Genomic DNA, 26,066 nt, shown 5'->3' on the forward strand with positions numbered 1-26,066 from the left:
AATTCCCCCTGCCTTAAAGCAGCTGCCCAGCTTGTCCAAACTGCTGCAAAAGTTCAACTAAAACAAGGCTATCCCTGTGTAAATTTGCACAGTGTAAGGAGAACAAACCCAGAACAAGAATTATTCCCATAAACCCACAAGTATACATTTCTCATTGATCATTACTCAGGTGAGGGGCACCCTCACCTGCCTGAACATCACTAATAGGTGTAAACCTTTTCAAGGAAGTGGAGCTGCATTCAGCACAATGCAGAATTCCCAGAATTTTTTTAACTCATGTTTTGTGCTGTGCTGCTTTGAGCCAACAACTCAGACAGAGCATTGTGACAAGTTTAGTAATTAAATAGTAAAGGACAGAACTTCAGTTCCTGAGGTAAGGAACAAAAAAAGATATGCTGGTCTTTAATTTAATCCTTCATAGAGAGAAGCTTCTCTGACATTATCAAAAGGCAAAAATATCAATGTGAGTTTGAAAAAAGGCAATGCAGTAGCATAAGAAGCCAAATTAGCTGAAATGCCAATAGCAGTTGGCATTCAGTACCTCAGTGTGAGGTATTGAGCTGTACATCAGCACGTGACAGAACAAAGTGAAGGAGCTGCTTTCCAGTCCAAGATTAAAGCTTCAATCTTAGGGTCAGATGCTGCTAAATCCCTAATTTCCAAACATGAAATTACAGAGTCATGTGTCACCACTGCCACTCTTCACACTATGGGCCTCACTCACCTCTGAAAGCAGAAAGCTTCAGTTATTATCCACAATTAAAAAAAAAAATCTCATGTATCTCTTCACTTGGTAATTTGAATTTATTTAAAGTGAATGAAGAAAAACTTTTTGGTGTTTCTTCCACAGAATTCAAGGATTTATTCTCCCTCATCTCCATACAAATATTATTTATAAAAGCCAGCTCCAGTGGTGATCTGATCTGCCTTCTTCAAATTAAATAAAAATCTGTGTCATGAGGTTATCCAGATTCCCTGACAGAAGTATACAATTTTGGTTTTGTGAGAAATGAAGTGCAGATTTACCTTTGCAGGATTTCCCTTTCATGAATCCCCAGCTGTAAGCTGGAAGGTTTTTAACTGCTTCACCTTTATCATGCGAGGGCAAAAGTAATGAAAAAAGAGAAACCAACTGAAGGCTCGCTGCACAAACTTTCTCACATGCAGCACATGCTATAATGGACATGAACTCCTTCCATGGAGACAGAGTAATAAACTGCATTGAATGCCACATTTTACAGCACATCTTCAAACTAGGAAAGATTTAGCACCCTGCCTAACTAGTATGAAACACCAGCTTTGAAATATTTTTTAAATTTAGTGTTCAACTTCTCTGTTCAACACAGGAGCACCAGATGGGATCCAAAGAACCATCTAGAACAGGCCACTGCTGTAAAAGCACCCAAGGGTGGATGTCAACTGCTACATTGTGCTTTTGTCATTCCCACTGTGTATGGCATTGACCAAAATTAGATTAATATCTCTCTAATTCAATGTATGTTGATAACTATAGAACACACAAAGAAACAATTCCTCTGCCCTGTTCTTTTTCTTTCCATCCTGCTATTTCAAAAACCCATTTAAAACATAAACAATTCAAGTATAAATTACATGAAACTGGCCTTTGAAATTTAACCATAAACAAACAGCAGAAGCTACTGGCTTTAAAGTGCAAGTTAGTCATCAATTATTTAATATACTCTGCTTAAATAATGACACTGACACAATATGGAGACATGCAGAATTGTTTTATACAAGTGTACAAAGAAACACGGGAGAGAAGAAGAAAGAAGAAAACCTCAAGAAATTAATTCCATTTTGGAAAGAAATATTTATTAAGTATAAAACAAGGCACACCCAAGCCAATGCTTTAGACTTAAATATCCCCATGGGCAAATGTTTTACTGTAGAACTCAGTACTTCAGTCACCACCCAGCACACACACAGGAGCAAATCCCAGTCTGTTGCCACACATTTGGTGCCTAATAATATAAATTGTTATTTCATGAACTTACAGTCAGCAAGTCCAACTCACCATCTGAGATTCTGGATGGGAGCAGCAATCCTCTCCTGCCCAGCTCAGCCAGGGCCAGGCACCCCCCGTGCCACGCGTTGTCTGTTTCCTGGAAACTGATGTAAGAACAAAAGATTTTGTTAAAACTGGCCCTCCCTCTCAGGATTTCATTTTTTATGGTGAATTCCTAACATTTCAAAAGAGCCCTAATCCAACCCAGCATGTCCTTATTGTGTTGTTGATATCAGTGGACTTGTAAAACAGAAGAATGACAAGTTGAACATGTTTTCCTTCCCATTAATGCAAAATAAATGGTGCTATAAATTATAATTAAATAAGCAAAAAACTTATTTATGACTATAAATGTAACTCAATACAGAAGATTCAATACCAGAAACTCATAGAGAAAAGGAAAACAACTTCCTAGTACATGGGCAAAAGATTTACAGAACATACCCAAAATAACTAATGGGTTTAGTGCCAAATGCAGCCCTTAACTTGCAAAAGAGGTGTAAATGGCAATTCCCAGCAAACCCATTACAAGAGTTTATGAAGTAAGGAAATAGTGGTTTTTATCCACCTTTAGAAAACATAAACCAGAGAAACTTGCAGTGAACTCAGCAAAAAAAACCCAAATGGCAAACAATTTTTAGTGGGCTGGCAGATAATGGAGTGAAAAGAGGAAAGCTGGCATGCTGCAGGATTGAAACTGATCAGAGTTCATTTTCTATTACACTGGGAGCAGGAATCGGAGAAGAAAACGCTGGAGAGCCAGGCTAGGTCATATCCAAACTTCATCTCTCCCAACACCACCTCTGAGAGCAGGTGCTCAGCCAAAAACAAGCAGGACACCCATCCCCTTCTTGCCCCCCTGGCTTTGGCAATTGGCAGCACAGAGACAGCTCAACCAGAGGCTGGAGCCGGATTCATTATTTAATAACCTCTGAAGGGACTCTCTGCCATTAATTTGTATAATCCCTTTTTGAACTCCCTTTACACTTTTGGCTCCCATAACATCCCGTGGCAATGACTTCCACTGGTTAATTATAATTGTGTGGAAATGCACTTCCTGCTGCTTCCCTGCTCTGGCACCAAGGAGAGAGTGAATCGTAACCAGCCGCTCGCTCTCCCTCCTGCTGGCCTATTTACAGTGGAGATACAGCAAATCACCCCCTTCCACTTCTCCTTCCCACCTGTAAAAAGCTCCATCAGTTAAACCACTTCTCAGTGATTTTGTTTTCTCTCTTCCTTTCCTAATAATTTCCAACATTACATCTGTCTTGTTTGCCCTGGCAGCTGCTGAGCGCTCCCCTGATGCATCTGACAGATCAGTGGCTTCCAGGGGTTTGACAGTGAGCAGCATTTTGCCCCAAGTACATCAGTTTGCATGCATTAGACATTATATTTTACATGACATTTACTGTCACAGTACTTCACCTGGGCTTCTGTAACACTTTCCTTCCTGTCAATTTTAGCTCTCACTACATTAAATCAACTTGGAATATCAGCTGGTTTCCTCAGCCCCTCAGTCCCCTTCTTTCCAGGTTTCTTTATGTGTATGTTGAACAACACAAGGCTCATACCCCAGTGGAACTGTGCTGACAATCTCACTACACTGTAAAAAATCATCACTTATTTCTTCCCTGGCTCTTGCCTTTGATATGTCTACATAGAACAAATCCTTTCTTCTTATCCCAAGAGGTGTAACAGAGTGCCTCTGATGAACAACTGATTTATTGCTGTTTTGGTCACTAGATATTTAGTGCAAAGAATCCAACAGAGGTTCTCTCTGTCCTTGCCTACATTTGTTCCCAGGTGTTTCTGAAGAAAGCAGGTCACTCAATTACTAGTTGAATTACTCATCCCTATGACTGGAAAAACAAGGAAAGAAAACACAGTGAGTACAGGTCTTTGAAGCTCCAGGGATAATTGAGATCAGCAGCACCTCTTAAATTAATCCCAGTAACACAGTGAGGGATCATCTAAGTGGATACTTTCCTTGCAGGTCTTTCAGACTTTATACCTTCTTTTTTTCTAATGTGTTATCCTTTGAGCTGGCATCCTTTATTTGTGCTCACAACCAAAGTGAAAATACTTTTTAAAACTGGGGACATCTGAGTAACAAACTGCTCATGACCAGCATTTCTTGCCAATAAAGAAACTCTCTTTGTTACTGGCTTGCCCTAAACCACTCGTTTAGACTTCAGGTACTCCATGCAGCTGTGATGAACAATTTGGTATTAAACAAAAGCCCATGATACTTGTTTAATTTTTTGTTTAATGACTTTACATGCTCTACAGGAACGCAAAGCCATGACATCCAACACCAAAGTGCACCAAAAGAACATCCCACAGCTCTGTGTGCCCCAGCCAGAGCTTCCACTGGCCCCAAATCCTCTCTGACAGAGCCAACAGCAGATCCCTTCACCAGAGTCTAGGAACCAGCACATCCACTCTCCAAAACACTTCCAAACTCTGGCAGATCATGGAGAAGCTTGCAGACAAGAAGCACACTTTTTGTTCAGGTAAATATTCTCACTATCCACAAGGACCCATGGCAAGAAGTTTTTACAGTTTAACTGTGTGAATAACACCACTCTGTCTTTATTCTAAATCTGCCCCCTGATGCTTGAGTTTGCTTTCAGTAACACAAAACCTAGAGGGCAACCACATCCACACCATTTCCAAGTGCATAAATCTCTATTATACCCTATTTATTCCTCACTCTCCCTACATGTTTCAGCCTCCCCTCACACAGAGATTTTTTCTCACCTCTGGTGAACCTCAGAACATCATTTCCAGTTCTACTGGATTTCTAAGGATGGACAGTAAACTCAAGGCATGAGCCTGAGCTCACTAGGAATCTCTAAAGTAGCAACTTAATGAGTATTTATTTAATTTTTCCTAAGATTAACTTCAGTCCCTGCACATTACCTTAGGATGGGGTCACGAGGATGGATCAGAAATAATCTCTTTATTGAATACCCTTAGCCCATCTGTGCCTTCAAAGATTTTGAAATCTGAGAGAAGGACAGCAAGAAAATTTACAGATTTTTAGACCTTTCTTCCTAACTGCTGTCCCCCTGTTCCACAAGCAGACATGTTTTAGACATGTGTAAAGTGTGAAATAAGATTTTTACCTAAAACAGTCCAACAGAGACCCAATCACATCATCTGCTAATTCTTTTGGAAGTCTTCCAGTTATTCTACCAATTCTACAGAAGAATAAAAAGAAAGAAGCACACAATGAATCATTAGTACTACAGTTAATTGGTAAATTATAAGAAAAAAATTAGCTACTGGAATCCTCCTGACAAGATGCCACCCCACTGCCCTAAGATTGATACTCAAACAAAAATCTCAAACTTTAAAAAAACAACACAGCAGTGAACCTCCCACAGAAATACATTTTAAAAGAGAAAGAGAAAAAAAGCATTTTGAAGAAATACTTCTTTGCACCCTTCAAATCTTGCCTTACCCAGAACATCTATTTCCAAACCCACCTGAAATTCCCTAAAAACTGACCTGAGTTTTCATCAGCAAAAGAGACAAATGTGTCTGTGCACCCAACCCACCACAGGCTGTGCTGAAGCCATTTGCAGTAACAGCAAATATTGGCAATACACCCAAATTATTAACCATGGATTACACTACATTTCTATATTGTTTACAGCTTAGCAGTAAAAATGGAAGATAAATAAATAATATAGAAATATACTGGTTACATGCTATATATTGTTAATATGCATTGTTTGCAGACACCATAACAAACCTACCCTTTGGCTGCAGACCACCTGACAATTGTGTCCTTGTCTTTCAGGCCAACCAACAATTGTTCTGCAAATAATTTTATTAAAAAAAAAAAAAAAAAAAAAAAACAAAAACAGATTATTCTTATTTAACAACAGAAAAATTTCTAAAGATGTTCAAACTTCATTTGCTTCTTTGTATAAAAATTTTTGTATCTAGATTTATTCTATTTGTCACACAAGTACGACTTGAAATTAAAAACCAAGGAACATGTCAAAATTGTTTATGGAAAGACATTGAAATTTTAAGTGCTGTAAAAGATTCAAAATGGAGGTCCTGATGCTTTTAGCAGAGGTTCATTAGATTATTCAGTTATAAAAGTCTTCTGATGGAATTTTTGCCTATTTATTTACAGAATATCCACCAGCCAGCTGGCAGAGGACATGCTGTACAACTGCATATTAAGAAACAAATGCTGTTCCTTTGATACTACCACAGTCTAAATATTAAACCATAATTCTTCAGCTTTCATGTGACATATTTTTTTGTTGTGTATTTCATTATAAATTTTAATTCACCCTTCCATTTGTGAAAGGCTCAGGGCATCTCTTTTGTAGAACTGGATAAAATTGGTAAAACATATAAAACGTATCTTTATACCTCCATGGCCAACTCCCCAACAAATGCTCCAGTACTGAGTTTCTGACTGAGATGCTGAAATCCAAACCATTTGGAAAATACCATCTATTTTAATCAGCTGCACAGACTGAAGTTTTAGAGTCTTTCCACAGATACCCACATCACTTTTTTAGCCCCAAGCAGATCGTTTTCCAATGTTTAATTTGCAGCATGTAAGAAATGGGTTTGTAGAGAATTTTTGAAGTTTAACAGAAGGTTTATGTAGTATGTATTTGTATATAAATTTTGTATTTGTATATAAATTTAAATTTAAAAGACAAGGGCATAATCTGACAGCAGCACTGCAACAATTTCTCTCCAGCTTTAACACACCTACAACATTTTCAATCTCTCCTGGAATGTCATATTCCTCATCATCATCATCAGCTTCAGCAGCAGCAGCAGCAACTTCCCTCTTTTGGTTCTGCACAGCAGCACCCTGAGCCTGCAGGTTGGCAGCCAGAGACCGAGAGCCACGCTGGTACCTGCAGAGCAAACACACACCTCAGTGATTTCTGGTTTAACTTCCAGCTGCAGCAGGGACACACTGCCACAAAGTCTGTCTGTCCTACACCTCCCAGGACACAGCTCTCCAGTTATTTAGTGGCTGCTTTAAAGGAAAGGGAGAAATATCCCATTCTTGCTCCTGACCCAGTTGTCTGTTTTCCAAGGTGAGAAGAGCCAGACTATTCAAATAGTTTCTTTTCATTATCCCTCCTTTCCTGTTTCACTATAACCTATTTTCCACTGCTAACAACAAAGTGAGACAAAATTCCCATGCCCCAAAAGTCTCTCCAAAAACTAAAAAACAAAAAAAAAAATTAATAAAATCAGCTTATTAAAAATTGCTTTTTAAATCTCAAAGCCAGCTTAGTACTTTCTGACCAAGCTGTACTCGAATATTTAGCCCGTGGTGTAGATGCATTCTTACAAAAGATAGACTTTGCATGCTAAACTGACTTTTGCTATGGGGCAAGGTACATTCTCCACCTAAAAAGAATTTTCTATGCCTAAGGATGTTCTCAAAAGCCAGTAAAATAAATACAATAAAAATAGTCACCAAGGGAGCCTGCAATTTTAAAATATCAGTGCGAGAAATCTAAAAAAGAGTTTGCCCTCTGGCAGTAGGTAAAACCAGACACCAAAACCTGACTAATATGCAAAACCAGAGCGGGATTGCAAACCACTTTTCCCCTGTGAACTTTCTATTGAATCAGGGTAGGACCAGGTAATGGAAAAAGTTATGTTCACTCTTACAAAATTGTACTAAATCAGCTTCAGGAACAAAGGTCTCCATCTTCCCATATTTAGTGAGTTATGCATTATAATGGAACAGGCTTCTGCTTGTGCAATGTGCAAAGTCAGATTTGGCTTGTCCCAGCACTCATTTATGTACCAAAATTGAAAAAAATACAGGAAACTAAAAACAGTGGAAGAATCCTCCTTTTTCCAAATAATGCAAATAAAGAATAATGTTCATTCCCACAGGGATTTCTTTGTCTTTAAGGGAAGGTTAAGAGGAGCAGAAGGAAAATGTATGGATTTATGTATTTGTAGTGGGTTTTGTGCTTTTGTATTTCCCTTTTTTTTAAACTTTTCAGCTTTAAACTGACCTCCACTTTGCTACCTTTGGTTTCACAAATGTCAGCCCAAGTCGCTGGACCAGTTTCATGCCCAGCTTGCGCAGAACCATCTGGTTGCTTTCTGACAGCTTGCAGTTATCAAGACACTCCAGAACAGTAGCAGCTGTAAAAAAAAACAAACACACCAGAAAAAGTGCTTTTAGAAACACCTTGGTATGAACATGTAAAAGTTTTGCCTGCTTTTTAGGAGATTTCTATTTTTAAAGGCACTACTGAAATACAAATGCCCCGTTACCTACTTTGTGGTAGATGACACTGGTCAAATAGCTGCAACATCCTTCACTGCCCAAACAGGAGAGGTGGCTTTAAGGATTAGTTTTGATTATGAAAATTATAATCTACATTCCCTGAGTGTTTATGCCCCTGATTCTCACTGGAAGCAACACATCTAAGTGTCTTTCAGGGTCTAAGAATTTTCAGTGATCTAACAGAAGCAGAAGCTAGAAAATGTAATTCTGTCACACAGAAAAATTTTTGCACACTGAGGAAGCTTTCCCTTTCCTCATTTAGCATTCTCAGGCAGTACCAAGTCCTGACACAGAAATTTTTATGATGATGGATGTCCAGAAACATTTAGACATGAGAAACACTGTGGATGTGTAAACAATCAGCCACAAAACCTCTCATTTGGGCACATCAAAGGTAACAAAGTTATTTGTCCAGCAAGTAAAAAAAAACACAGAGAAAGGAGAATCTTAGGTTAATGAGGATAAAGTTCCAGGATTTAAAATTTTCACAAGGAAGCCATGGCTGTTACAAATAAAAAAAAGTCCTTTTGCAGTTTCATTAGGGTGAAAATAATTCTTCAGAAGTTGACCATTAGCTAATAGAGACTAATGAGTCAGGCTCTGAAAGAGCCACTGGGCTTCCAACTGCACTGCTCAGATGGAGGCACAGCAGCCAAATCCTCTGCAGCCTCCCACCCCAGCCTCATATCAGGGGTTTCAAATACAAAGAGATCAAAGAAAATGCAATTATTTCAAAGTCTGAGACGCTGTAAGACATGACTTACAAATGTGCTCAAGTCTTTTAAAAAGAGTGGTGATGCATCTTGATGTACTGAAATGACGAATGAAACAATCCATGCAGACAACAAGCCAGTGATAATTATTATTACTTCAATACCTTCCAGCAACCTGGATTTTTTGCAGTTATAAAAGCCCAAGAGACTGATAGTTTAGGAGGAAGAGGCTGCAGAAACATCATCATTCACAGACAGAAAATAAATTAAGAATATATAAATAAAGACCTCTTCCAAGTCCTGCCAGCTCTTGAATCACTAAAATATCTACAGACCCATGTAAATTACTCCAGGGCTAGTGTTTGTTTTTAATTCAACTTCTATGTCACAAGTGACTTCAAACAGGATCTTGCTTTGACATTTGCCTATTTTTTTTTCTGTTTCATCCTCAGATCTGTTATAATTAAAAATCATAGATATTTTTTGTCTCGCTCATTTTCTTATCCTGAACAGTTCCCATCTGAATATCTGCTTCCCAGCTGTGAGCATTCTAGATTTTCTAGGATAAATTCACTCATTGACATGTCCCTGATTTTTCTATTATTACCAGACTCATAACTACTCACTATTCTTTCTATGCCATGAGCCAAAGCTTCTGATTTTACCAGCAGGGTTAATGCTGTGAGCTCAATATGCTCCTTCCATACTGTGTTGTACTGTGGTATTTTCTAAATTCTGTCATTTTCTGTTGCACTGTAATTTTCCCAGCTTGTTTATTTTTCTGCTTCTCTGGCAGCCTCCCCAGTGACTTCTGCTATTCCTGTGCAATGGCATTCCCAGTATTTGCACCTGTGTCATTCCATGCTGTTTGTCTTCACTATCTTATCTCCATCATTACCCATCTCTCAGGCATTTTCTAAGGAAGTGTCTGAATCTCAGCCTTAGGAACTGGGAGAATGACACTTTCCAGCACCAGAACTAAAAAGCTTCTTCTCAGGGCCAAAATAATTTCATGAGTGAAATCATAAACACTCTAAAGTGAGTCTACATCCCTGCTTGGCTCCTGTGAATGGCACAAACCCCATTTCTGGTACTTGGATAAGCTCCACAAAACTGACCAGACCTTTTGCAGTGTTTTGGAACTAACCACCATTTTTCTCTGCCTCCCCTTACTGCTATCAATAAGGCCCAAGATCACACTGCAGTCAGTTCTGATCATATTTTAAGATTCACCCCAAGACAAACATAATTCCAAAATGCAGCTACACTGTTCAGAAACCTCCATACTCTCTTTTCCTTTTTTTGGCTTCCTGTCTATCCCTAATTGCACCCAGTATAATCTCTTTTCACTAAAAAACTTCTCTTATTCCGGAATTATCCCAACATGATTCCAGCTGTGTCCAGTAAACAGTTGGTTCTTAAAACCTGTGTTTTCTGAAATCCTGTGTTTGTATTAAAACTTTAAGAGTCCCTGCAAAACTTTCAGCAGTAATAAGTACAAAACCAGTTTATGCTCACCTGAATTTCAAACAAATATTTTCCACATCTAACAGTTTTTATGTTCTGTGTTCAGCTCCTGTATTACAGCAATGGCCAGTGTGATCACCTGCCAAATCCTCTGATGTGCTGTTCCAACACGACATTCCCTGGTGGCATCTGCTCCTCCCTCACAGTCATTTCTGCTTTTGCTACCCTCATTTTCCCTGCTTCATCACTGTGGATTTTACTCCTTACAGTGCCACTTGTCACCAGGTTAATCTTCCTTTCCCTTTTCTACTGCAATGGCTTGAAAAACTGAACCCAGGCTACTACAAACTTACCATATGGTAAACAGTCTTCTCTCTTGCCATGTTTAAACAGCTGTGCCTACAATTAAAATAGGGAACACAGATATGAGAATGCAGAGATTCTGTAACACAATATATCAAGCATTTAGTTCTAAACTACTTTTAATGTTCTCACAATAATGTGTAGTGTTCGCTGATTTAAATAGCATAAAAGGAAGAGTCTCAGGGTGCAGTTCTTCTTGGCAACTGCTCAGGGCACTGAGGTGGCAAAAGAACACTCAAGAGAAAATTAAAAAAAAAAAAAAAAAGAAAAAAAAATGAGAAAAGAAAAAGGCTACCAGTTTTGGGCTAGCTCAGGTCCCTGACCCATCAGGCTCAGTGCTGGGTCACAGGAGCTCAGTGTGGTGCAACCACTGCTTGTGAGAGACTAAACCACCTACAGACAGCTGCAAATACACCTCCAGCAGGCCAGCTGCAATTCCTGTGCCCAGGGAACTTTATCTGCAGCTAAATATCCCAGTGAGATTAAACCCCAGCACTGCAGCCAGACAAGGGACTGTTAACACCTGACAGAACACATTACCCATTAGAAGCTTCCTCAGCTCCCCATGTATCAAAACCTTGGCCAGGCACTTGTTTGTCCTTGCTCTGGCACTCACCAGAAGCAAAATCTTCCTCAATAAATATGCCTGGGAGTTAAACAAGAACAGACTTCCCCTAAAAAGAGGTACTTTCTCACACATACCAAACACACACACGCCTCCGGCGCTGCAGGCGTGGCTGCGAGCAACAGAGGCAAGAAAAACACCTTGGGGCTGTGTCCCCAGCCCCTTTTGGTTTGTTACTAAATTGCATTTCAGGATCAGAAATCAGCACTACTACAAGCTATATATGGGAATTTGATATTATATATCAAAATACTTGAGATGTTAATGAAGGCAAGTGTGAGAGCTTCCTTAAAAATGACTTTTATAAAGCAGCAATGCAATAGAATGACTTCAGGCCCAGACAACAAAAATAAATATCACTTTAAATGTATAAATTGGCAAAGCTTTTAGCAATATATGAAGTCAGTGTTAAAAACAATACAAAAATTTCTCACTGACATACAACAAAACTCTGCTTGTACTAAAAAGCCTAAAAAATACGAGAGAGGACCTGCAGATCTTTGGTACAACAAATCTAGAGCTCCTCTAAAACTTTTCCTTGTTGAAACATGCAGAAACTCATTTCATCACTTGGTTCTGTGTTCTGCTTTAAAACCCTGTCACTGGCTTCTCCACAAACTTTGCTGTGGATGCTGGAGACACAGCAGCATCCCTACATCCTCAAAATTCCTTCTCTGCATCCTCAAAATTCCTTCTCTGCATCCTCACAGTTCCTTCCCTGCATCCTCACAGTTCCTTCTCCTTCCTGCCTAAATTAAAAGCAAACATTGTTTTTAAGGCACAGACAGGCTGCCTCCAAATTATTATTATTATAATATTCAAGCATATTCAAACAAAGCACACTATAAATCCTCAAGCAGTGATAGTGTAGAGAAACAGCTTTTGAACAGATCCTTGGGAATGCTCCTGGACAAACACCTTTGGGTGTGTGCTCTCAGCACACTGCTGGGGAGGTGGAACAGAATCCTCAAACCAGCCCATTTTCAGTCTGCAGTTCCCAAATTCTGGCACCTTTCTCCAAGCTTCTCCACATGTTTTCACACCCTTGAGTCCAAGTCTGAATTAAGTCCTGACTCCTCAGGAAGAACACAACTGGAAGGTGCCACCTCTGAGAGAGATGGAAGGAATCAACCAACAGACCAGCAGGAAATGAGAAAAATTCACATATTGTACAGTATTTTTTTTAATGCACATCTATGAATCAGTTTAAAACAGCAACCTTGGCAGATTCCATTTCATAATCATTTCTATTATTTTCTGAACAAAAAAGTGAAACACACACTGTCTCCCTACAGCAGTTTCACTAAAACTTAAATAACAACTATTTTCAACACAGAACATCTACTCCTACTATGGGGACTTATACATTTTTTAATAAAAATCATTGTGGCAACAGCTATAAATGAATTGAGATGTGCATTAAGATGTTTTATTTTATCAATACGAGTTTTTAGAAGTAAAAATTGCCCAAAGGACAGAATAGCTAATTAATCAATAATTATTAATTTGAATTAAGAACTAAACTTTTTTTTAAAGGGCAATAATATTTAAATGACTTTTGATCAATAAAATCTGCTCCCAATGCTTTAGGAATAAACAGAGCTGAAAATGCCAAATGTCTGAATAGGAAGAAAGTTCTTTCTGCACCCACTGAGGTGCACTGGGGGTCAGATACGACTGGAGCAAGTCCCTGGAGTTTCTACCACTGATACATCAGGTATTTCTCTGTGTCAGAGAAGTTTAACAGCTGTTTCAAAAATAAATTTTACACAAGTAAATAGGGAACAGCCCAACTGTGGAGAACTACTCTTCAGATATTCAACACAGCAGGAAATCCAGTATCTGGGTTATTTTTCTGAGTGTAGAAAAGACAAGAAGAGAATTGTTCATTATTTATTTATGAATCAAAGCATGCAAAAGCATCCCCAAGTCCAAACCTCTAAAACTTTTGAGTGTAATAGATGTATTTTTCTCAAAGGAAATAAAAGAGCACTTTAACCAATGCTGGCTTTTGGGAAAGCAGAAAAAATATTTTCTTCCAGCACATGCTACAGTCAGGCACGTACAGCAAAGTTACTCCTTCAGAAAAATACTGTAAACCTGGAACTTACAGGGGTCATACTAAAAAAGAAATGTTCACGATGCATAAATGAAAATCATGAGGGAAAAAAAAAAAAAAAAAGCAGCAAAAAGAGCAAATCAGCATTGCAGTACCCAGGCTTAAACTTCCTGCCTTGAAGGAAGAAAAATATCCAAGGCACACCATTTCCAAAAATCTGATACAAACAAAGCAATTAATAAGCTTGGTTTGCCACCTGCACAGGCATTTTGGTGTCAGCAGTGCTGAGCACGAGGAGCCTGCCTGTCGGAGCATCCCGCAGTCGCAGCCACGCCACGGGCTCCTGCCCAACGAGGACACAGAGCACACACCAACCTACCCAACCTGCTCAACTGTTGAGAAGTATGTGACTCCCTCTCTTATAAATAATTAAGCCACCTACAAATTAGAGAAAATCAGTGGTGTGCAAGCGATGACGACTGTCAAGTCTGGTTCTGCTTTAGAAACAGCGCAGGGCAAGGCAAACAAAGCCCAGTTTCTTAATAATCCCAGCAGAGACACCACACCTGCCAATTGTCTGCATAACCCACTTTGGGCCCGACCTGCAGGAGATCTATCAGTCGGGATCATCTCCAGGACTTGTTCCCCAAGCTACACAAATCACCATGAGGGGTGGCCTGGCTGGTGGGGAGCGAGTGGATCTTCCTGCCGAGCAGGAGACACAAGTCTGCATCTACCCTCTGGTTGTAACCAAGAGGAGGACTGGGAGGATAATTCCAGCCTCGCTGGGAAGAGCAGGAAATGATCCCTTGCACTGCTCTGGAGCACCCCCTGGTAGCCACACAACACCCCGGGAATGCCACCAGCCATCCCTGCCTCCAGGCCAGGAGCAGGGAGGGAGAACATGCTGGCAGAACTGAAGTTCACTTGGAAGGAGGGAATATTTAATGCATTCTACGTGCAGCTGAAGGTAAAATGGGTTAGTTAAAGGCCTTGCTCTTACTGTGCCTCCACACAAGCAGCATTCCTGCTGTGGGCTGCACGTGTTTGGGTGTTGAGCATCAACATGACACCAACACTGACAGACACCAACACAGTGATGGCAGCTTTCATGTGATCCCAGTTATTTATCAGCTGAACATCTGACATGTTTATACTAACACATGGAGAGCTGTCAGAGTACCTACCTCCTTTTCCATCTTGATTTAAAATCCACGGATTTTAGAAGGAAAAAAAAAATTAGCAGCTTGAGATAGTATTATACTCAAACAAGAACCAGTTTTATGATAACAGAACTTTTGAACCTTGAATGAACCACAAAAGTTCTGGTGCAGAAAAACCCAGCAGTATCAGACAAGGGCACATTAGAAGAAATACTCCGTGACAGTCAGGAGAGAAATGGCATGAGCAGAAAGGAGTCAGTGCCCTTGGTACCTGCAGATATAAGAACATCTGTACCTCTCACCAACACTGCTTTTTCTATCACCAAACCACTAAGCAACAACCCCTTTTTTTTTAAAAAAATAACGCCAATAGACAATCTTAATACAGCCAATTCTTTGAGAATGCCAAAAATACAGAGACTTGGGAAACATTCTATTTGGAAATATTCTATTTTTGTGCCTCTGGGTCTGAAAGAATAGAGTTAGAGAGTTCTTTCTTCCCTGGAGCCAAATTTACATAAGCATGTAGCTATTGCTAAATAACCTTTGCATTAGAGACAGCTCAGGGAAATGCCTCGTTCTTAAGACTCTCGAGTTTCATCAGATCACTGTGTAGGGCGTTTTATTTTTTTTAATTATTACTCACACTTGTATACTGAATCACTTATAAAACAAATAAGGTTTAATAAGTTTCAATGCCCAAGGCTACCTCAACGTGATGACATCTCTGTCACGCAAGAACTGGGAGTGCTGCGCCCTGCAGCGATAACTAAAAAGCTGTCTGATATAATGGCAGGTTTAAAAGCAAACCTCCAGACCAAGAGAATTTAAAATGCAGATTCTTGAAACAGGCTAGAAGTTTCCTTCAAGTAAACAAATGTTATAAAAAAGTAGCAATTGCTTAATAATCCAACATTTTCAGTCCTTCAAACGCCAAAGAACAGGAGCACGGAAGCGAATTAAACGCCGTAGCGCAACAGAGGTTTCAACAAAGGAGGGCAGCATGAAACACTGAATTGGAAATAGTGGCAGCAGAGGTGCCTGCTGGTGCCCCCCGTTGGGAAATGGTGAGTTACTGAGGACAGGTGGAGGGGAGCAGAGAGCCAAAGGCCCCAGTGCAATTACAATATGCAACGCGGGGTGCGTGTTCCGACAGGAGCCGCGGAACAGCCGGACTCGTTCTGCACAGAACGCTGAGTGAGATGAAACAGCAGCACACACCTGATCAGCCAGGCTCACGGCCACGAAGAGGCAGATCAAAGTCAGCCACGGCCAACTACTCACTGCGTCCCTGACTTGCAGTTTCAGTTCATTGAAATGCAGGAGTTTCGTCTCTTTTCTGAGCGATTTTTCCATGCTGCTCAGTAAATGCAGACTGCAAGTGGCACAAAATCCTAACCCAACCAAAACCCACCCTGTTCAGGGCAGCCCCACTCTGCTCTGATGTGGAGAGACATTTTATCCCCACTCTGGTGGGTTACATCATTCCCAAAACCTGCACAATCCCAAAACCCACCTTGCTGTACTGACCTCAAACCGAAAAATGGTCTTTTTTGTCCTGCTTGTTCAGAGACACGGCCAAGCAGCTGCAGCTTGACTCTTAAAGTAACAAAGTGCTGGAGAAGTCCAAGGGCAAAGAATTCTAAAGCTTGTTGCCACAACTTATAGTTGCCCCTCACAGAGATGTGCTCTCTTTTACAAATTTAGTGATTACTTGTTCTGTCAAAATATACTGTATTTATTTATAGAATAAATATAATAAATTATATACTATATTAAGTTACAATCTTGCATGCTAAAGATAAGTGTTTACTTATTTTGAACACTTATTTTCAGCTAGTATTTTTGACAACATAGTGCTGCTACAAGTGTGAGACAAAGTTCTTAATATATATATTAATATATATATTATATATATAATCAATACATTATTATATATAAATATGATATTTATATCATTTAACCGTTGAAAGAAATATTTCCTGCTCTCCTTGAGCACCTACATGCATACACATACCATTCTGAAAACCTTTGATACAATTCATTGTAGTGACTGAAAGGAGAAATCGAAGACTAAATGCAAGAAAAGGCTTTATAAATCTGCTCATATTTACCAACTGAAGTTATGAGCTGTGGAGAGGGGAAAAAAAAAAAAAAAATCCCAGAAAAGCAAAGCAGCAGGCTCTGCTCCCAGGTCTATTGTATCACATTCTGGTTTCGATTCTACTTGTTGAGCATTCACCTGTTTCGCTTAGTGCGCACTAATGAACAGGTGGATGGAGCCAAAGCCAAACTCAAAGGAATTATGACAAAACACTAATGCATTATACATCCTGCAGGTCTCATCATGCCCCGGGAATGGCAAACAGTCAGTCTCCCTTTCCAGATCTGACAATAAAATGATGAAACATCATTCTGTCTTTTGAAACGCTGCAATGCACACAAATAACGCTTCCTCCTGCTTAAGTAGCAGGTCCTCAGTTATTCTAAATATAGATCATTTCTTCTCCCTTCTGATTTGGAAGAGCTCAGGAGGAAAAAGAAACAACTGAAAAAAAAAAAACCCACACCCCACACACTTGCTCCAGATCTTTACTTTTATGTTTAGTACCACACTGCACACAAGTCCTCTTAGTGACTGGTTAAGAAGAGTAGCAAATTAATGCAAATTATGAAAACTTGTACAAACACCAGCAAATCCTCAAACCTGTGCAACTGCAAATACTGCACAAGGGCTCGTGATCTGTCTTCACCTGCACTGCCTTGGTAACAACCAAACCAAGAAGGAACAACAATTCCTGCCCCCACACAAACCCATTCTGCCCAAATACAGTCAGACATTAAAACCAGCACAGACACCAGAAGTGTTACCCCAGGATTTCAAAACAGACCCCATCACTTTTAAGGGTGTAAAACTACAACAGAGCTTTTATCAATAGCCCTTCTTAGGATGTACAAGAAGAGCAGTGCCCTGGAACAGCAGTTCAGATTTTTTTCCCCATGTGTGTCAATTTTAAAACCCAAACTAAGAATTCAGCTCTTTTGAGTCACACACCATTATCAATTCACAAGGAAAGGGCACTCAACAAAAAATTCATTCAGATTAGCAAACAAACCCAAACTTACTGACATGACTGCTACTTTGAGAGTTATTTATGAATATCTATACTGGCAACTTCACTTTCATTCGGGGATGACAAAAAAAGAAAATACACATGCATGGGAAGTTACATTGTCTAAACTGCTGTGGAGGAAATTCTCTTTTTTTTCATTGCCAGGAACCCCTCTGTGCATTTGCTGTCAAGGCCCTCCTGTAGCAGTATAGGATGGCCATAAACCCAAGTGTCTATCTTTTAAGGGAAAGCCAGTATTTACCAGAGCCTGGAGCATGCCATTCATAATGACAGTGCCCTCCATGGTCTGGGAGGAGGATTTGGATAGCATGGAGAGCACCCAGTCCAGGAAATCTGCCATCCTGCTTTGCCTGACATCAGGGCGGACAATAAACCTGTCACAGAAAAAGAAAAGAAAACATTGCAGCCATTGACTTCATGACACCCTATGAAAAATGATTTTTCCTCCTATCCAAACTGGTTGTAGCTCCTGGAAATAATTCTTCAATGTGTGTTTCCCCAAATCACTGAGGGTGGGAACACTCCAAACCATCCTATGTTTAGTCCATCTGTTTCTGAGCAAGGCTCTGACATGGAATTTTGTTTTCACTTTAAACCCAGCTAAAAACTTGGGTTCTAGACATTTCTTAGCTTAATTAGAAAGCAACAAAATTTCCAAAGCTTTTAAGAAATTATTTCTATTAGAATTACTGAAAAGCTGACACAAATAGGTGGATTCTTCACCTCTCTCACCAAAAACAGCCATTCTGCAAATCTGAAAATGAGTGGAAACCAGCACTGGGTCCCTTTTGCACTGTCTGTCAGCAGTCAGGCCCAGAACAAGCAATTTGGGGTTTCAGATATTTGAAAAGGTCAAGCACCTGTTATTTAACACATAAGATGGGTTAAGAGATGTATTTTCAGCCCTCTTAGAAAAGGGAAAGGATGCTTTTCATGGCTAAACTATCATAAACCTGCTCTCAGCCCTCCCCTGAGCAGCCAAGCTGCAGTCAGGGCATCACTTCAGTGTCCTGGCTCCTACAAACCAGGTCCTGCTGCAGCAGCAATTCAGATTACACTTGTTCTCAACTCACCCAGTGGAAACAAAGCACAGGGGGAAGCCCACCCAGCACAACTCAAGGAATTCAAAGAGGATGTGCCCCAGAGCCAGGACCTGGATCCATCCTACACCTACAGATAACTGAGGAACAGCCCCAAGAGCTGACTGATGGGGTATTAAATTATATATATATTACATATATATATATATTAAAAATTAAATACAGAGAACACCTCAGCAGTGAGCTGCTGGGATGGACGGGCTTCCCAGCCAGTCCCTCTGGTGCTCAGCAGCAGAACAATGAGGAATTGGGGTGAGCTGCAGGAGGCTTGTTTTGGGTTGGAGGATGAAGCTGCCTTTGGCCCAAGGGCACATGTGAGAGAAGTGACCTGTGAAGTGGCTGAGCTGGTTCCTAGACCCTTCCTCAGCCCCAAGGAGTTTAAATCTTTCTTTCCCAAAGGAGTGTCCTAACCTCCAGACTAAGACTAGGATAAGGATCAGCCCCGTCTCCTCCTACTGCAACCACTCACTGAGCAGGCAGAAAGGAGAATTCATGAAATATATTCCAGCTCCTTTGCCCTGTGAGAAGCAGCTCATTTTGGAAAACAGGAGGTCTGAAATCCTGATGTTTCTAAACTTCACTTGAAATTCATCAGCTCCTTGGAGCACGAAGCAGGGCCCAGACTTTCTCCTGCTCCCCAGGGACTTTCCCAGAGTGTGTTACAGAATCAGACTCCTGTATCTTATCTCTCCATCTGTGCCAGCACCGTTGTGCTCCTGCCCACCCAAGTAACAGTCCAGCTCCAGGGAGATGGCACAGAAACCTCATGTCAGAATGATTATGCTCAGAACAGGCTTTGGGGATGTGGGAACAGGGAAAGGCCTTGGAGCCAGCCTTCTAATTTCTGCTGAAGTGTTTTGATCACCAGGCTGTTTTGAAAATGGTGCTTTCATAATAAACTAAATAACTCTAAGTCCACTATACAGCACCATTACAGCCTTGCACTAGAACCAGCTTCAGGTATTCTATCCCCAAATTTGTTCTGAACAAACATTCCTAATTAAAATTAATCAGCGCCACCTGCTGAGCACAGGCTGCAGAGCAGAGCCAGGGCTTCTACTGCTTTAAAAAGGGAAAAAAAAACAAATCAATCACAATCTGAGCTGATTTCCACTAGAATATCCAGGAATGTGGACTGGAATAGATAGTGAAACAAGAGATATATGTGTACTATCCCTGCTTATGGTCTTTGTAATTTATTTTCATGTGCAGAGGAAGCAGTATTCCCAACAAACACTGCTGCATCCAATTCAAGCAACAGTAATATCCCACACACAGCTGGCAACTTCCAGCCCTCCCAACACTGTCATGTTTAAATAAAGATTAAAAAACAGCAGGAGGAATGGGAGCTTTTTGATAAGATGCACAAAAGAGACTTACTTGGACACCAGCACAGCAGCTGCATCCCGAGCCTTGTCACTGACAACCAGGTAACACTAAAGGGAAAAGAAAACTGACTGCAAAAGAATTCATACATGGAGACAGAAAAACAACTCTGTACTTAACACACTACTGAATACTTACATGACAAATATTATGATGATTACACACATCATGTCATTATTATGGTTACAAACTGAGCTTAAACGTAGTAGAAAGTTCATTTTTCCATTTAACAAACTGTATCTGAGGCAAAGTCTCCCTTCCTGTGCCTTTCAAAGCAGGTTTATTACTGAAGGTTCATTTGCTGAAGCCTTAACTCACAGACACATTGTCCTATAAGCAGCAAGCCCCTTAGTGCTGCAAGTGTCAAAAGCCTGAGCTGTTGGGCTTGTGGGGAAGGGGGGGTTGGTTTATTTTTATCTCAAAGGCATGACAAGTCAGCCACCTGGGCTGACACCCACTGGGACTTCATGTATTTGTTTAAAAATCTTCACACAGTGACAGCTTCCACTCTGATCAAACACTGATTTTCTCTAGAAATCCTCAGACTTGGTTTTCAGAGAAGCTCTCTGGCACTGCCATGTGCTGAAAGCCTCTAACATATTCAAAGGCAGGGGTTCACCTCAGATAAAACAGTTTATTAGATGAGGGGAAACAAGTTCCAGTCTCACCTGACTTTAAAGGAGCAAACAACAGTATGAAGATCCATAAGTACGAAAAAATTCTTTACAGATCAGACACAAAAATACAGGCTTAAATAATATGCAGAAAAGAACATCATTGAGGAATATACAGAATATATGAATATTTATCACATACTGAATGACTGAGCCAAATGTCCCAGGTCTGAAAGCATTACAGGGTGTGTTTTCCTCACCTTTGCTATGTCCAGGATGCGATCCATGGTTGGCTGCCGAGCCTGCCCTTCCAGGGAAACGAGGTTTCCATCAAAACGGGCCAGATCAAAAGGGATCAGGCAGATCATGGACAGCCACAACAAGAGCATGTAGCGAGTTTCCCAAGTCTGGAATGGAATGGTAAAACAAAGGATTTTTTATTTCATTCTCTGCAATATAAAGAGCACAAACTACCCCCCTGGCTCCAAGGAACTTTCAAAGATGAGCAAAACAAAATTCCCAATGTGAGTGCCCTGAAACTCCAGAACTACAAGCACCCCAAACAGCAAAACTGTAACAAAATTAATGGACCCTCCCCCCCAATCAGAAATCTAGGCAACCTTGTTTCCTTCCCAAAGGAAAACTGCACCTTCCCATTTTCCTGTTTTTCCCTTCCCTCAGCCTATCGGTGCCTCCACTCACAAATATAACAGAAGTATGTTTTTCTCCTTAATTTCTTATGTGCTGCTTTCATGGGTTTATTGAAAAAACTTCTGAAGAAAGAAGGAAGTTTTTCAAGATTTAAAGCAGCAAAGTGTCAGAATTGATGTTTATTTTAAAAAAGCTTTAATTTAGAGCAGCAATACAATTATTGTATTCAAATCCATGATTTTTGTTACTTACAACTGATAGTGATCTCTCTTAAAATTCATCTATCTTAAGCAGCTCTCTGGAGTTCTTCTTCTTTTCTTATTTAAAAATGTAAGAATATAAACTACAGTATCCTGGAGTCAGACTGGAGTATTTTTCAGTTACTCCTTTTAGAGGTTCAGTGCCTTTCACTGCCCTTCTTACTCTTGTTACAATCAATGTGTTCCTTACACGAGTGCTCAAAGATTCTACTTGCACCTCTACTGCCACTGCTTCTAAATCCTTGGAACAAATCCCATGAAAGAAAACCAAGACCTCTCCTTGGGGTATTTCTCCTGTGACAAGATGATGGTTTTCACACCAAATCCAGGGGTTGACACCAGACAGGGTCTGTCACTGCTTTATATACTTTTCCCCAGATTTTTTCCTTCAGCTTTTTCCACTGGAGACATGAAAGTTGAACAAGTGCTCACCTCGGGGTCTCTTGGGTTCTGCTTTGCAAGCAAATCCAGAACAGGCTGCAGGTCCCGGACTTCGTGAGGGAAGCGTGGCAGGAAACGTTTGTACCCTCTCACCTAAGGCAGAAAGTTTCAGAATTCAGAACCCACCCAGCACCAGCACGTACTGAGGGGAAAGGAAAGACCCTTGGAGGAATTTCTTGATTAGGATCCTCATGTCATAAGGAGAGTAAGTAGGCACTAAGTCTTAAATACCTTGTGATGTTTGTGTTTTTACAAAGTTATTAAGGATTTATGACATGATAATGAACTTTAAAACAAGGGACATCTGGAGATTGTCTAGTCCCACCCTCCTGGTAAAGCAGGGTCACCCCAGCAGGGTGCCCAGCACCACGTGCATGGGGTGTCCAGAATCCCAAGGATGGAGACCCCCCCTCCTCTCTGAGCCGCCTATCCCAGGGCTCAGCCCTTACAGCCCAAAAATATTTTCCTGTGCCCAAATGTAAATTCCACATCCATCTAACTGTTCATCACACTTTTCAACGTTGTAACTCATGTTTTATCACTCAGCATCTCCATGTCTGCAATTTCTTTTCCATTCAGATCTGGATTTTTACTAATCTGGATCATTAAATAAGATAAACTATCATGAAAATGGGAAACAAGAGAACTAATCTTTCAAAGTACACTTTAAAATATTTAATCATATGAGACATTTATTTTAATATTTTTGAAAAGAACAAAGAAAATATTCATAACTTACAAATTTCAATTAAATAATATTAAATTTAGGATTTTTTTTTACCTTTGTAATGATGTAGAGAAATTTAAAAGCCAGGTGAACTAGTGAGGGAGGAGATCCACTGTCCCATACTATCTCCAACAAGGAATTCATCATCCCCTCTAGAGAAAGGAGAGAGAAACCAGTGAGACTACATGCAGGTCACAGTACTTCTGATAGAACAGAGGGAGTCAACAATTATAAAATGGAAGTACTGTCAGCCACAGCAGTCTTGCAATGCAAACCCAGATCTTCCAGAGTAACAGATTTTTAAGTATAGATACAAAAATTATTTAAGGCTGACATTCCTACCTAAGTGGTGATCCAAAAGGTGAGGCTGCTCCTGGTACTTGTCCATTATACCTGAAAATGAAAAGATATCTGTAATAAACTACTCCAAGGTTCTTCCAGAGCCTTAACTGTGAGATACCCTCTGATTCTGAACAGTTTTAGCTTAAGATTTCTGCATCCCTGAGCCGCCACCACCTGTAAGCAAGGTCACAAAGTTAGAAAATCATAGAGTGGAAGGAGCTTGGAGCAACCTGGGATAGTGGAAGGTGTCTCTGCTCATGGCAGGGAGGGTGGCATGAGATGACCTTTAAGGTCCCTTCCAACACAGAGCAGTTTATAACTGCAAGTAACAGTACAAGCACAGTCTGTCCCCCTGACACTGCACTCATTTACCTACACTGAGCCATCGACCCTCTCCCGGGAGTCCCTCCAGTTTCCTGGGACAAACCTCCCACAAGCAACACTTTGCAATGAGGGTGCTCCTCACAATCCTCAGAGCTAGTTTCTTATTTTGAAATAGAATACAGGGAACTATTCAGCAAAGAACAAAGAATCTTTAACAAATTTTAACTTCAACAAGCAAACTGCAGCTCTTACCACTGTGCTCCTCAAAACCGTTCACATCCCTTACTCTATTTTGCTGCCAGTAACAGAGTCTCTTCCTTTTGGATAGTGACTCAAGAAGAGAGAAATTGAAATTGAGTATTGGAAAAAAAAATAATAACAACTTTCCAGAGCTTTCAGAGCTTTTCAATTTAAGCCCAGAATCAACAAAAAGCAGCTACAGAAATGAAAGCTGCATTCCCAAGAAGCTCATTAACTGATCCAGCATGGCACTAGAGATTGCCTGGCTCATTTTAGCTATTTGGTCAGAAAACAGCTTTTGAATTAGAAAACCAAAACCTCCTTAACCTCCCCTTTTCTGTATTTGTTTCTCTCACAAACAGCTTTGCTCTCTGTCCTTTTCCCCTGCTTGACACATCAACACCTACACTGAAGACACGACTCAAAGCCAACAGTGCTGCAGCTGACCAGTGGATGACACTGCACAACCACTTTCAGACACCAGGCCATCCAACAGCATCCCTGTGCACTTCCACTGGGACACCAGAACACCACCCAGAGGGAAACCTGAGCTCCTCATCATCCCTGACTGAATGAATGATGCCTTAAGCTGCATACAAACAGCAGAACCAGGGAACGCTCATTCCAACAGCACAGCAACAGCTTTCCAGCACAAGTGGAATTGAGGAGCAAATTCTTTTCCCAGGTCGCAGCCTGGCAAAGATAAAATAAAACCCCAACTATAAAAGCTGAGGAGAATGAACCTAAACCAGATGCTGTAAAACTATTATTTCAAAAGAGATCTTCCTATATTTTCCTACAAAATTGTAGCTGCAGATCAAACTGTTTCTCGAACTTCTGTTTCTAATGGCTCATCACAAAATGAGCATCATGAGTTTTTCCGAATGCTTTGGAAACTTTCATTAAAATCCCCTGGAACAGTGATCACTGCATTCCCTGCTCCCAGACAAAAGGCATTTCCTAAGTGTCAGTGTTCTAACCCACAAACTGAACCTCCTGGCAGATTTGGGACATTTTGTCCAAGAAGGATCAAATGAGCACACTAAATATTACAACCCAATACTGAACCACATACATAACACCTTTTTTAGGTATACTGAGCCTGTATTTACTGGGCAATGATACACAGGCAGAAAGCTCATAAATACCATTTAAGTGCAAAGAAACACTCCATATGATGTGACAGAGAGACACAGCAAGGTGGTTTTTCCAGCAATGGCTTTTCCTGTCCCACTGAATCTGACATTACCACTGTGATCCTGGGATTTTTGTCTGAGCAGTTACATGTCCATCATTTAGATGGATCAGTCAGTTCAGCCAAGCACAATAATGCTACTGAGAAATTTCTGCAGGGTCAGATCTCCAAATCTGGGGGGGGGGGGTTCTGCTTTATTGTTTGCCCACCTCAGTGTTGTCAAAAACAAAGCTGCTGGGTCAATATTTAGACCGTGAGTTTTGCAATTTCGCCATCCTTCACAAAAATACTTGCAAAATGCAGGTCTCCTAAATTCAGTTTGCAAATACATGAAGCACTGAATGAACTTCTGCAGATCTCCTCATCAGAATGTTGACCCAACACACAGATGTGCCTTGAAAGAGGCTGGTCACCCAGGACACTGCTACATGACCTCACTATGGCCCTTCCACATTCAGCTGAGGCCCAGGGGCAGGACAGCTCTCCTTAGGTGGCACAAAAGTCAAACCAAGTTACTTCCACTTGGAAAAACACACATGATGTGTATGGATCCAGCCACTCTTCCCGTTTCCCATGAAATGAAAAGGTAAATAGGAAATTGACGCTTTAAAGCACAAAATGGGTGTGTTTTGATGAGTAACAGAGTTATTTCATTTGACAGATATACAAACTTTTAACTAAATTATGGCCTGAATTTGAACAGGAAACTGAAGGCCCAGCATGAGTCAGAATTCAGATTTCTGAATCCTAAGACCTAAGTTTTCATTTACAGCAGTTAAATACCAGGTAATAAAAGAGCATCTATATGGAAAACAAAATGAGCAAAAAAACCACATCTGAATTACCTGTTGATAAAGTCCCAGCATTATCAGTGACCCAAAAATTAGCGGTTCGGGCCCTTTTTGGTAATCAGCAATAATAAAACCAAC

The 26,066-nt window shown here is 40.5% G+C and overlaps 1 protein-coding gene across 2 annotated transcripts in view; it reads right to left on the reverse strand.

The window, feature by feature from the left end:
- The window catches only part of TBCD (tubulin folding cofactor D), a 382,417-nt gene that overhangs the window by 355,852 nt on the left and 499 nt on the right, over positions 1–26,066 (reverse strand). For both annotated transcript variants that reach the window (XM_053960716.1, XM_053960715.1), the window contains exons 3-14: positions 23,379–23,429; positions 23,091–23,188; positions 22,301–22,402; positions 21,218–21,364; positions 20,338–20,393; positions 18,099–18,231; positions 10,867–10,912; positions 8,056–8,188; positions 6,776–6,927; positions 5,791–5,851; positions 5,155–5,229; positions 2,036–2,130 (exon numbers count right to left, since the gene is read on the reverse strand). In XM_053960716.1, coding sequence (XP_053816691.1) covers positions 2,036–2,130; positions 5,155–5,229; positions 5,791–5,851; positions 6,776–6,927; positions 8,056–8,188; positions 10,867–10,912; positions 18,099–18,231; positions 20,338–20,393; positions 21,218–21,364; positions 22,301–22,402; positions 23,091–23,188; positions 23,379–23,429 — 1,149 coding nt within the window. The remainder of the gene's footprint in view (positions 1–2,035; positions 2,131–5,154; positions 5,230–5,790; positions 5,852–6,775; positions 6,928–8,055; positions 8,189–10,866; positions 10,913–18,098; positions 18,232–20,337; positions 20,394–21,217; positions 21,365–22,300; positions 22,403–23,090; positions 23,189–23,378; positions 23,430–26,066) is intronic.

This window comes from Vidua chalybeata, chromosome 19, assembly GCF_026979565.1.
Source record: "Vidua chalybeata isolate OUT-0048 chromosome 19, bVidCha1 merged haplotype, whole genome shotgun sequence".
NCBI lineage: Eukaryota > Metazoa > Chordata > Aves > Passeriformes > Viduidae > Vidua > Vidua chalybeata.